Here is a 13,962-nt window from a genome sequence, read left to right as displayed (position 1 = left end):
TGCCAGAAATGTTGTTTTTCTTGAATAGGCTGGTTTCAAAGGATCATACTGTTCCTCAAGGGTGAACAATTGTTTTTAGTATTGTAGTAGGTTACTGTAGGCCTATTCTGTAAAATGTTACAGAACTTGTATGTGACTAGATCGTTTCAATGTAATGCTACTCCTTTAAATTTTTGGATGGAAAACTTCTGCTTTTTACTTTACTAGGCCTACATGTCTGCTGAAATGACTAATTCCTTTTAAGATTACGACTTTACAATAAAAACCTGATGGATAGAAACATGGTTTAATATTGAAAAACACTTTTTTCTAATATTTAGTTATGACAAAAAAGAAGTGTCTAGTTGGGGCCCTGTTTCTTTGGAAGAGGATAAGGGGCGAATGTGAAATATTCATTTTAATTTTGACTTGGGTACCTGTAAGGAACTCGGTAGGTTGTGAGCCAACGGCTAATTGTAGGTACTGTAGCTTATATATAATAGAAAAAATAGCGACATCATTGTCAGTTAAATGAACCTTACAAGTCGGTGCATCAGTAGTAGCCTAGGCTAGGCCTAATTATTATTATTATATTATAAACACTGCAGCAAAATGTTTAGCATAAAATGACTTTAATTTAGGATAACATAGCCTAGGCTATCTTATAACATATTTATTAAGATGATTATGTCGTTGTCTGGGGAGTTTAGTTTAGGGCCGCCTGACATCAATCACAGAGTCGCAGGCTACTGTAAACTATAACAAAGACATGTAGCCCTGGCTATTGTTAAACTGAGGAGACTGAACGTAACCAAACACCCAGGCGACGATCTATACGCCTAGGCCTTCTCACATGTAGAGGAAGATAGGCTATAGTCAAGACACTATTGTAACGTTATAGCTCCTCCAAAGGTGACACGGGTGTCAACACCAGAGGGCACCCCGGTACAAAAGAACAACTCACAGCGGCTGACACCCAGGACAGGAGAGGGATGAAGGGTATTCACAAAACAGGTTGCCTTATCCTTGGTGGAGCCAAAATTATTTTTTAAACAACATTGTTCGGGGCTACGAAGATCAGGGGCCTATATTGAGCCATTAAAAAATGTAAACAAAGGGAAAAAATTACAGAAGCTGACTGAATTTTTTAAACATTGTACATTGTAAATTTTTTCTTTCAGATTTTTTGTAATTCCGTGTCTCAAAATGAGTCCAGAAAATAGTACTAAATAGCTTACATAGGACACTCTCTAAGTCGTCCTCAGACGAGCCCTCCATCGTTGCTTCCAGTCATCCCGATTCTCCATACATCTGGCCAGTTCATTGGTACTTTGCGCTCCTGCATCCTTCTTGAGTACATCCACGTATGTTAGTGTAGGACGTCCTCGAGACCGATGACCATGATTTGGTTCCCATAGTACCAATTTGCTGGCTGGCAGCTCTTGGTGTCTTTGGCAGTGTCCTGCCAGTCTCATTCTTTTAGAAGCTACTTTCTCGCTAACGCTTGGCATTCCTTCATACAGGACACTGTTGGTGTGATGTGTGCTCTTGCTGATGTTAAGTACTGCACGCAGCATCCTGGTGTAGCACCCGTCTTGAGACTTCTGCAAGGTTGGTTTCAGGGACCAGCATTCGCTGCCGTAGAAGAGACACAGTTGATATAGCCTTAGCTTTCTTCTTAAAGTGCACCAGATTGATGAATTTTACTTTAAAATGCTTACATTTTTCCCCGGACACCCCTAGTAGGTCCAGGGTTCCCGACACAGTCTCCCAGATTCCTGTGAGAAACACTGTGTGTGTGCATGGTTATTAAAAGTCATTAGACCAGGGGGTGTGTTCATGTACAAGTAATGTTTTGGTCATTCATCAATAGAAACATAACGGTGTTATCTGGCTCAGAGAAGGACCAGTCACTCTTATGTTTTGGACAAACATATCTTTTACATGTTTGTATTGTAAGACCGCCTGTCAGGGGGCCCATCAGGACTTCCTGTATAGGGGCCCAGAATTTGGTGCAACACCCCTGTGTGTTCTACAAGATGTTGCATTATCTTCTGTTGTGGAAAAGTGCAGTTTTCTTTGCAGCCCTCTGTTGGGGCAGCAGCATCAGAGAAACTGAACAAACTGAAAAAGAAGGCTGCCCCCCCCCCCAAAGTTTGTTCATGTGTTTAACTGTATTAGATGAAGGCAGTAACAAGAGAAGTGTAATCTGATAACGCCAACATCGTTAATACTGTATCCTCAAGGACACCATAGAGTGTAGTGTTTATTCTTAGATCAGTCTATCCAAAATAATCATTAAAAAGTGAAAATAAAGCCTGTCACATGTTTAAAGAGCCCAAAGTGAACCTTTACTCCTGCTTTTTTCAACACTTACAAGATAAAAAATCTCCCCATCCTGCCTCAGGAGGGCCACACCATACTGTAGTCAGACACACACCTCTCAAAGGAGAGCTCAGGGACTTTTTTTTAATGCACACTTTGACCCACGGGTAAAAACATTTATTAAAGGATGGACAACTTCACCTCACCAAAATGTATTTATCCCTGGAGTGAGAGGAGAGAAGTACTCTGAATCAAAACTGAGGATATGAGGCCCCTTGTTTTGAGGGGTCTTTTGTGTATGGACTGCACTCTGCTTCAAACTTTTCAAAGTTTGTTGTGGAGCTGCTGAAATCATGATGCAACATGGCTCAACTGCTGGGGAGTGTCAAATTATAAAGCAGTGGGGTACAAAGTTACAACTCTCTGTGCTGCTTCTGCTGCAGTGCATGATGCAGATCATAACTTTGAATCATGATTTTAAACTGTACACCAATTTGTTCTCTGCAGTTTAACAACCGGCCGCTCGAATGCATCACAGGTGGCAAAGGAAGAGGACACTACTGACAGTTGCAGCTCACCCACAGTGAGGGAACACTCAACACACACATTGTATCCATCATATCACACACCCAAGCCTCAACCTATACTCCAAAACAGGGACGCAAGGGTTAAAAAAAAGTGTAGCCTACTGTCTCCCTGCTTGATGGCTTAGCAGGGCGGACACTGTGTCCATCAACTAAAATGTCTGGCATGAAACTCTTGCTGAATCACAGCAAGTATTGACAAGCAGAGGCAAAGCCTTCCTACATTTCAGACTAGTCTGCCTCCACATCTCTTTTTGAGAGTTTAATTTGAACTCTAATGATATTCCTGCTCTCTTCAGCTGTGGTTCTAAGCTGTTTTAGGTTTTGCAACACTTCAAAATGAGGATAATCAACTAGAAGAATCCCCTGCCTTTTAATCTGTTGCCACAAGTAGGTCAACGTTTTTGGTTTGTTCAGTACATGTATGACTAAATACCTGCAAACATTTGTTTTTACATTTCCATCAGTTTCAAATGAGCTCTGTGTTTAGGCCTCATGAGCAAATAACATGCTAAACAGCAGCATTTACTCAGTCATTGTGACCTTTTCAGCTTGCTGATGTTAACATTAGCTCATAGCTCCACTGTGCCCAAATATAGCCCGAGTTTCATAGGCCTGATGAAGTAAACCATCCAGTAGTTCACATGAAAATAAAGATGTTAAATATGTTAAAAACATAATGTAGCAGAATTTGATACTCTACAATGTAGATGCACAGCAACACCAGAACAAAGTTAAAGAGACTGGCTGACTTTAGCAGTCATTTATTGTACATTAAAACATTTCCCACAAACCTCCAGCAGCAAAAGCACACTAGAGTGTGTTCACACAATGATGGGTGCACAGCTGCCATCATCAAGATACACAATCATCATTTTAATCATTAAAAGTGTCATAGTTATCATCATCATAATCATTGTTAACCACCACCAGCAACCCCATGTCACAATAATCTCCTTAATATTAAACAGCAAGTGAAGCAGAGCCACTGAAGTCCGCAACATAGCAAACTGGAGTCAAATGTAAGCATCTGTTTCAACCTGCAGGAACAGACCCCTACAGAGCTGCGCTGGTTAAAAAGAGCCAAAAAATAACTTCCATGCTTACAAATTAACCCAAGTTTGCATCATACTGAAAAAAACGGAATCACATTCTATAAAAACAAGGGCTCTGCCCCAATTTTCTTTCACATGGACAACACAGACAACACAAATACAAATGCAAAGATGTGCAGTGGCAAATGAAGGACACATTTTTTTCCGTTTGCATTATCCTTTGCTTTTTCCTTTTTTGTGTGTTTTTTTTAAACTGTTAAATTATACCGGATTCCAAATTAGTTTGTAATAATCACCTTTGGCCTCTATATGGGTATGCTTGGATGGCCAGATGGACATTGTCAGGCACAACCAAAGCAGGATTTAAAATTAAAGCTGAACTAGAACACACAGACATACCCGTGGCGTGCACATTAAACACCCACACTCGTATCTCTCAGTATGCTGGACTTGGCTGAGTGACAGGAGCCTCTTAGAGCAGATTCTGCAGGACTTGTGTTCAACTACTGATAAACAAGAGCACTTGAGGCACATGGTGGGCAAACAAAACAAACATGGGTGAGCCTCAGAGGAATTATCAAGTGATTTTTTCATTATGTAATATAGCGCCAGCCTTGGTAATGCCAGTCACAGTATATTAGTCCATCCATTCCAAAACATACAGCTCGACTCCACCTATATAAATTATAACCTTTTTAACCTTTCAGATCACATCTGAGAAGTTATACTTTTTCAACTAGAGGTCTTTGCCTCATGAATATTTTTTTTCAATTTCAAAGACAAAATGATCAAGCATCGTGACTGTCTGGAAGCAGAATTGTACATAACTTTATATCTAAAGTGGACACCAAAAAAAATGGTGTGGTGTATGCTGGAGGCCAGAATACTTTTTGGGAGGGACTGCATATTTCTTGACAACCTCCGCCTCCGAACAACCTTTCCGAACACAAGTGGGTCGGACTGGGCAGCCTGTGAACTACATTTTGATTAATTTAGTTTGTTTTTAGGTGACATGGATACTCACCGTTGCACATAGAAACAAGAGCGTTCCTTGCTATGATGAAGACTGAACAGACCCATGTGGATGTGACCTGCAAGAAGCAACCAATATTGTGTTCTCAGACTGACTCCATATGTTCAGGATGGATTACTGGCAGACCAGAAGCCAAACAAGGAGCTGAGTGCTGTCAATCACATTCCACACACAAACCCTAGCCTACTGTATAGCACAGAGAAGACAAGTGAGCAGTCTTCAGTGTCCACTTGCCTGAACAAGTCAGACAAGCCTGGAGCGAGATCATGAGAGGGGTGTCACCTGGGAGTGTGCAAAGGTGGGCCTAAGACAGCACTTTAGGACAGGAAATCACTCGTTTGCTGCTGCTTCTTCTTCTTCTTCTTCTTCTTCTCTTTACTTTATTACTGCCACAGTCTCAGAGAAGCACAGGGGTCCCTCTATCTCCATTCAGTGTCATCTTTTCAATTAAAGATGCAGAACAAGGCTCAAGTGCAGGCCTTTATTGTGTGGTTGTTTCAAGTCACAAAAAACAGCTTTATTTGTTTTATGAGCAACACCGAGCACAATTCTTACTGAATTGAGAGAAATAAACATTTGAAAACACCGTATTAAACATTTCTTTTAAAGTGATTTCTTGAGCATCTTTTGAAAAACCTACACAAGTCCTGTGAATTAACGATTATGATGCATTCATCCATCCCGTCTGGACGAATCGCGACCATAGATAGTTGTTTACAGCTCTTCAAAGGCGTACAGTGTTGATGCGCAGCGGTTGCACATTCTTGCCGTTGGCGTGGCTCTGGCCGGGGCTGAAGTAGGGGAAGAGCTTGGAGGGGAACTTCTCCCGGTATGTGTAGAGCCAGGACATGTCTTCGGCGTTGTAGAAGATGAGCAGGCCTTTGGGGTAGTCCAGGTACACGCCCACCTTCTCCAGCTTGCTCTTGACGTTGAGGCGGGTCCAGGGCTCGGTGCAGGCGCTGTACTGGTTGCCGTCGTGCATGACGATGCAGTAGAAGCCGCGGCTGGGCTGGATCTGGATGCTGCCCTTGCGGCTGACCGTCTCGTTGGCCACGCCGATCATCCACTGGGTCTTCTCCGACACCATCACCTCCCAGTAATGGACGCCCGACACAAAGCCCTCTGCGCCCAGGACGGACACCTCCACGTCAAAGCGGCGCGGCGAGTCCTGCAGAGGCTGCGGATGGAGGTTCCCGTAGGCCACTATAGTGCAGTCGTCAGATAGGATCAGTCTTTGGTGGGCGGTGATGGGGTCGAGGGCCAACGCCGCCGGTACTGAGGAGGACAAGGAGAGAAGGGGAGACGGAAGAGAAAGACAATCTTAGCACAAAAGAACTAAAGCTTTGATTTCTTCACTTTTCCGATTCAACGCTGTGGAGGGAAAACAGCCTGGATAAAACAGGCCAGTCATGAAAAAAAATGTATACATAAATACGTTATGACTCGGCCAAACATAAAACAAGGACTGCAGTGTCATTCTCAGTGCCTCATTTTCATTCATCATTGCAGATGCTGTGTGAACAGTGAAAAGTCTCTTCATCACAGGCAGGGGAATAAAAGGACAACGGTCTGGTTGGAAAATAAATGTCAAGGAGTTTGAGTATATGTTTTGACTGGGAGGTCACTGAAAATGCCTCAGGGTTTATTTTCCCAGGTTTATAAATACCTTTCTGAGGTTTCTGCCTCCAGGGTAACCCGCACACTAAGTGTTTTTGATGCTTAAATACATACAGGGGATGGGGAATGAAATCATTGTATACAATAATGCTGCTCTCTCCCTGTGTACTCCTCATGGAGCCTAGCATACACTGTGTGCACAATTATTAAGCAAGTGAGGATTTTGGCCATATCATAATTTTTATGCAATTTCCCAACTTCAAGCTGTATAAACCTAAGTGCTTATTGGATTTAAGCATACCAGGTGATGTGTATTTGTGTAATGAGTTAAGGTGTGGCCTAAGGAGATCAACACTCTATATCAAGGTGTGCATAATTATTAGGCAGTTTCTCTTTCTCAGGCAAAATGGGCCAAAAAAGAGATTTAACGGACTCTGAAAAGTCAAAAATTGTAAAAAGTCTTTCAGAGGGATGCAGCACTCTTGAAATTGCTAAGATATTGGGGCGCGACCACAGAACCATCAAACGTTTTGTTGCAAATAGCCAATAAGGTCGCAAACGTATTGAGAAAAAGACGCACATTAACTGCCAAAGATTTGAGAAGAATCAAACGTGAAGCTACCAGGAACCCATTATCCTCCAGTTCTGCCATATTCCAGAACTGCAACCTACCTGGAGTGCTCAGAAGTACAAGGTGTTGAGTGCTTAGAGACATGGCCAAGGTAAGGAAGGCTGAAACCCGACCACCACTGAACAAAACACACAAGTTGAACCGTCAAGACTGGGCCAAGAAATATCTGAAGACAGATTTTTCAAAGGTTTTATGGACTGATGAGATGAGAGTGACTCTTGTTAGACCAGATGGATGGGCCCGTGGCTGGATCAGTAACTGACACAGAGCTCCACTTCGACTCAGACGACAGCAAGGTGGAGGTGGGATACTGGTATGGGCTGGTATTTTTAAAGATGAGCTAGTTGGACCTTTTCGGGTTGAAGATGGCCTCAAAATCAACTCCCAAACCTACTGCCAGTTTCTAGAAGATACTTTCTTCAAGCAGTGGTACAGGAAAAAGTCTGCATCTTTCAAGAAGACCATGATTTTTATGCAGGACAATGCTCCATCACATGCATCAAAGTACTCAACTGCATGGCTAGCCAGTAAAGGCCTTAAGGATGAAAAAATAATGACATGGCCCCCTTCCTCACCTGACTTAAACATTATTGAGAACCTGTGGGCCCTGCTAAAACGGGATATTTAAAGTGAAGGAAATCAGTACACCTCTCGGAACAGTGTCTGGGAGGCTGTGGTTGCTGCTGCACAAAAAGTTGATCGTCAACAGATCAAGAAACTAAGAAATTAATCCTCAAAAATACAACTTGCCTAATAATTGTGCACACAGTGTATGTGTACACTGTTTTATCCAGGAAACTTCACTTTCAATCAGCTGTCCTGTCCTTTCCGCTGACAGGCAGCTCACGTCACGCTCTAAATGTGGAATAACGGCAAAGCAGTGCAGATGAAGTAAATTGTTTTTGCGGAGTTTGAAGCATTGAGAAACTGTATTTTATTTTGGCATTTTGCCTTTATGTATTAGTTCAAACAAAGTGAATTAAAATCAATTTGTGGTGTTGGAAGCATTGAGAAATTGCATATTACTTGGGTATTTTGCCTGTACCTAATGGTTTTAGAAACGGACAGGAAAGGTGTGAAGAGAACCAGAGTAGGGTATTGAACTGCAACAGCCAGAATTAAACCGGGGATGTTACATGTACACGGAACGTATCTTAGATCAAAAAAAAATATTATTATTTCTGTCGCAGAATTCCATGAAAATTGACCAAGTAAAACCAAAAGTATCTCAATACAGAGATAGTGTCAGAGGTAAGTGAGAAAATGTATTTTGTCTAGGGCTGTCAAGCGATTAAAACAAACTTAATCTAATTAATTACAGGCTCTGTGATTAATTAATCTAAATTAATCGCATACTTTTATGACACTTTTATACCTGTTTATAAACAGCTGTATAACCTGCTAGTACAGTTTGTTTCTCTCTCTCTCTCTCTCTCTCTCGCTCTCCGTCTCTCGTAACTTCTGTCTCCACAACAGTGCGATTAATCTGCGTTCATTTTCTTTAATCGCGTTCATTTTTCTGTGATTAATTAATCGAAATTAACGCGTTAATTTGACAGCCCTAATTTTGTCATTTGGTTGTAATGACAGGTTGAAATAATTCTTTAACAACCTGGTGGATATTGTATAAACAAAATATATGCAAAAGTCACTGCTGCCCGAGTCGGAGGAGGGGATCAAAGCCATGCCCTGAGGTAAACTATGACTGATGGCTTGTTATAAGCCCAAGAGCTGCTAGACTCTTATTTCAGTATATAAAAATGTGGAGTTGTGCACCGAGTGGGACTGTGAGTACACCACCATACATATTTTCCTTACGATTTGTTTTTAGCTTCATGCATAAACTAAGAGTCTTCAACATCAAGTGCACTCCAGAGTTTGATAGGGAAACTTAATTCGAGCAATATCAGACGATGAGGAGTGCAAACAATACAGTGAAGCAGTAATTACAGCGAGGGGAGGGGAGGGGCAGCTCCAGCTCGCTCCACAGGCTCCAGTAGGGGGGCCGTTTCCCCAGGCAGTTATGTGGTTTTAGGGAGGGATAATCTGCACCCATGTCTGCTTATTAGAGAACCATATTCAGGCTGAACAATAATGGCTTGTTCTCCTCACTCTTTCACATAAAGGAGACAGAGAGTGGGAAAGGCATTTCTGCAGTTCCTCTGGATTTGTATCAGCTGGGATACATGGAGGTGAATGGTCTAGCACCCGGCCAGCGGGCAGGACAATGACATCTCCAGTGTTTGTTACAATCAAGTCATTAACATTTCATAACCTGAGCTCAGTGTAAGACTGTCCCTCTGCAGGTCTCAGAGAGGGACCTGCAAGCATAGACAAAGAAATGCAGAAACCATTTTTCCTGCTGAACACGAGAGGAGGAAAAAATACAATAAATAAATAAATATATATATGGGCATCTGGTAGTTATTTGCTGCTAACCCATCAGTCACAGCAAGGGATGATGGGAGGAATGTCTTTATTGTGTCTGTGGCAACCACTGGTGAGGGATGGTAACCGATTGTTCCATTTGGCAGACAGATAAGGGAGGCCAAAAAAAACTGCCTGGCCTCCCCGCAGCCGGCAGCGAGCTGTAATGAGAGAATTGACAGAGGGAGTGAAAAAATTCCTCCGCATATTATTTCAAATAATCTCCAGTGGGTGAGTGATGGTTGTCGGGCAGAGGGCGTAGAGCTCCTCTTGGCACGTCAGACAAAGAAAGGCAACCCGCCCTCCAGGTCTGACCATCATTTCTCCTCCAAGGAAGGGAAGAAAGCTCAAAGCATCCCGCAAAAATCCTAATGCAGGGCAAGACTAGTTCCTGTACTGTGTGTTCCTGAGGCGAACATTCAGCTACTGAAGGAAAATTAGATAGAAAGCAGTTTTTAAAGAAACAGTGGTGGAAAATGTGGTTACTTGCTCACTTTGAGAGTTAAATTAAAAGATTGATGCCATTCTACAAGCATCTCTAGTTATATCTTGTTGATTTAATCTGTAAAAAAATAAAAAATTATAAACTACCCAATCTGCAGCCCTTTATTTTACACAGACATGAGATTGGTATTGATCTTCTTCTCTAACAGCAGCAAAGCAGTTTAGTGTATTTGTCGAACCATTCTTTTAACAGCTCATGTTAACATACCTGGTGAGATATCCTGGAAAAGCAACTTCCATATTGTGTACTGTAAGGGCCCCATGTACTTGGATGTGGGAAAATCTTCATATGTCAGATTGGTCTCGTGAATCTTCCCTTTAATCCTGGAACAGAGAAACAGATCAATAGCAGTCTACATCGTCTTTTCCGCATTTTCAAAATAATGCTGTTACTTCAACCCACAACGCCGATGCTTCAAGTAATTCTTCTTCTTCGTGTCTTTAAAATGTGCCATTATTGACATTTTACAGCTGACAAACTGCTTCATAAATCTCCGACAACAGAGATGTATGTAACACCATTCGAGTTTGATCAATATGAACCTCCACATGGATCAATAAGTGCACTCCTACATGTAGTCCAGAGTTCAGGCAAGACATTGCGTGGATCGCTTAGTGCTCAAAATAACAGGGAAATATATAAAAAAAAAGGGACCCTTCAAATTTGTGGAGAGACATCAGGTTATTCTTTGAATTAAAATATGTGTTTTTATATAAATTCATGGGGCATTCCAGCATCACACTTTTGTCCTTCTGTAGCAGAATATTACTTCTGAAAAAAAAAATTACAAGTTAATTTGGCGTTGTCTTAATTGCTAATTTTTGTTGATTAACATATGTTTGAGTATCAAAATACCTGTTAATTGTTTTCCTCTAAAATATTAAACTATTTGATGACTCATCTTTAACTTAGACCTACATTTATTCAACTGAGAATGATTTGGTATCAACTAGGGGTGACCCTGAAAAGTTGACTAAACCACGATTTAATCGAATGGAGCCCTATTCAACTGTCACAGTTGAATAGTCGCAAATGTGGTTAAGAAACAAGGATCAATCTATTCTGGCTATATGGGGATACTGGTTGTCTAATGTTACATCTAATGGCTTGGTTTCTCCCACTCTATCATGATACATTGCCTATTGTGGTATACAAATATCAGCCTATTAAAAATAACTAATGAGCCTTTAATTAATCTCCTTAAGCCGCCTTTACATGATAAGAACTTTGCGCTTCGCTCACCGCCATGTAGGGCGCAGAGGCACAGTGGAGCACAGGTATACGTCATCAAAAATATCGAGCCAGTCACCATTGCTAGGCAACAGCAACGCCAGTTGTCACCCCAGAAAGTAGAAGAAAAAGAAGAGGAAGAAAAAGAGTTTATTCGCAATGTATTTTAAGTTTTAAGTTTCTTTCTCTCCCTACTCTGCTTGGTGTGGCTTTCAACGGTAGGGGAGCGGGGTGGGGTGGGCCGTGGGGGGGGGGGGGTTCAAGCAGTGCACCACACCAAAAGGCAACGGTACCGCTCCATAGGAAAACAACTGGACAGCCAGTGCAAAGCGGTTTAGCGCTGATCATGTGTAGAGGCCTTCAGTGTGCGTGAATAACTCACCATGATAGTCTTGCAAATTAGAGTAAGGCTCAATGAGCAGAAAAAAAAACATGAATCGGTTATCAGTCGACTATAGGCAAGACTTGACCAAACAGATTTAACAATGTAAATACTTGGTTGAAGACACCCCTAGTATCAACTAACTTACCATTTCCATCCTTTAAAACCTGCGAGCTACTGACTGTTAGCTTGTGGAGTATAAAAGCTAACAGGGTGATGGTGGTAAGTGACCAAAACATATAAAAAATAGAAAATCAGTACTTAATGTTGGTTTAACCAAAGCAGTCATATAGGAATTTAGGCATATTTAAAAAAAAAAATTAGCTAATTTAGAACAGATACAATCTGACATAAGAGGTAGACGTAAACAAAACTAGGAACCCGATTTAGCATATGATACAGTTTGATACGTTACTGATGCTACAGTTGCTACGATGCCCTACTTATCTCTACGGAGTGCTCATCAATTTAATTAAATCTCTTCTAAAACATGATATAATCCACATCAAGATTGGATTAAAAAAAATCTTGAACCAAAAAAATTAAAAAATATATTGTGGTATTTTATTAAAAAAGGTAACATAATAGTTTTTAATTCCGTCACTCCTGCTAGTTCTTTACTGGACTTCATTAATCTGCTCTGTCCAATTAAAATCGTCCTCAAGTGCCCCTCCCAGATTAAACCGTACAGCTGGTTTATTTCAGGCCTAATACACCATCTGTTCAGGGATTAGTAGATTCTGTTGCTAAAATCTGTACTTTCTCCCGAAGTGAAGCAACTTTACGGTTAGCACCAGCAGAACACACATGTTGGCATGCTTTAAGGTAGTATCACTCTAACAACTTTAACTGCAAATATTTTACAGTTTGATAAAGTGTTTATACCTGATCCTTCTTAAAAAAAGGTGTAGTCAGCCATTCTGGAGAATCCTTGTTGTCAAAATCCCTTTTTGTCATAATAAGTGAAAATCTCATAATGACAGTGCTACCTGTCCATACTGTGTGCAACAAAATAAAATAAATGCAGATTTAATACACAGTTTAGGCTCTGTAACGGGTATGTTGCAGCTACAATGGGCCCTCGAATCGTTGACTCCACCTTAGAAGAAAATGTGTTTACAATACAACCACATTTACTTATTATTCTTTTTGGACCTCAGTGATGATACTGGGACGGCTTTAGCAAAAAAAAAAAGAAGGTGAAGTACCTCTCCGATGTGACGGCTACTCCTTCCAGGAAGTCGTGTCGTCCGGTCTCGTTCAGGCGCTCTTGCAGGATCTGGATGCCCTCCTTGACGTCGCGCAGCTGCTGGCTGTAGCGCTGGATCTTGTGCTCGATGTCGGCCAGCTTGCGGGCCGTGTCCATCTCCAGCTCCTCCAGCATGCTCTTCTGACGCTCGCGCAAGAAACGGTGAAGGCGCTCGAACGCATCGCCGATGGTGGCGCGCAGACTCTTGGCTGAGGACTGAAAGAAAAGAGGCATAAAGGCAAACACCATATCACCCTCAGCTTGGGCTATTATTAATAACTGCTATTACAGGACTGTGAAATAGACTTTGTGCTGTAGTGAGCTGGATTTGTTCGGAGTGTTTCAGCCACAATTATTCAAGGGCCCACACAAAGTGCTCAAAATTGTGTTAATATTACATTAACAATCGTTCATTGATTCAGCTGGGTCATGTATTTGTTTTAAAGTGGCTCTCTCGGGACAGAGTGTGCACAATCTTCCACAAAAGTAGCTTTCGCGCTGTTTTTGTGAGGAGAGGAACAATCAAAGAGTACACTGTAACAGAAGGAATCCAATTTTGACCAAGAAGTGGTAACTAATGACGTGCTATGACGGCTGGAAGACAACGCTTGAGCTTTTACAGACAGAACTGTGTTTTCAGGAGATAGAAAGACTGAGGGCTGAAGAGCGGAGGAAACTGATTTGTAGCTCAAAAGGGAAATATGGGAAGCTGCGCCTCAATGAAAATGAATCATCTCAGTGTCAGAGACACAGAACAAAGGAGTGAGATGTGAAAACCCAGCAAAAAAAAATAGATAACCCCGCACAGTGAGAAGCCAGCGAGAGCATTATATTTGAAGCCTCTGAGGAGAGCAAAGACTGGACTTCATTCACACCTTGATAAATGTTCCCGAGCCTGTCCTTTACAGTCATCATTAGACAGTGAAAAAGTGCATATAAGCGCAT

General features: G+C 41.6%; 1 protein-coding gene across 1 annotated transcript in view; it reads right to left on the bottom strand.

The window, feature by feature from the left end:
- Positions 1 to 5,564: 5,564 nt before the first annotated feature.
- trim62.1 (tripartite motif containing 62, tandem duplicate 1) overlaps positions 5,565 to 13,962 on the bottom strand; it is a 28,918-nt gene continuing 20,520 nt past the window's right edge. Inside the window, exons 4-6 of the mRNA XM_080025431.1 lie at positions 12,977 to 13,233; positions 10,364 to 10,479; positions 5,565 to 6,251 (exon numbers count right to left, since the gene is read on the bottom strand). Coding sequence (XP_079881557.1) covers positions 5,701 to 6,251; positions 10,364 to 10,479; positions 12,977 to 13,233 — 924 coding nt within the window. The 3' untranslated portion in view covers positions 5,565 to 5,700. The remainder of the gene's footprint in view (positions 6,252 to 10,363; positions 10,480 to 12,976; positions 13,234 to 13,962) is intronic.

This window comes from Ammodytes marinus (assembly GCF_949987685.1).
Source record: "Ammodytes marinus genome assembly, chromosome: 4".
NCBI classification, from domain to species: Eukaryota; Metazoa; Chordata; class Actinopteri; order Uranoscopiformes; family Ammodytidae; genus Ammodytes; species Ammodytes marinus.
Note: the sequence above shows the minus strand (reverse complement) of the source record. Positions and strands in the feature narration are given on the sequence as shown.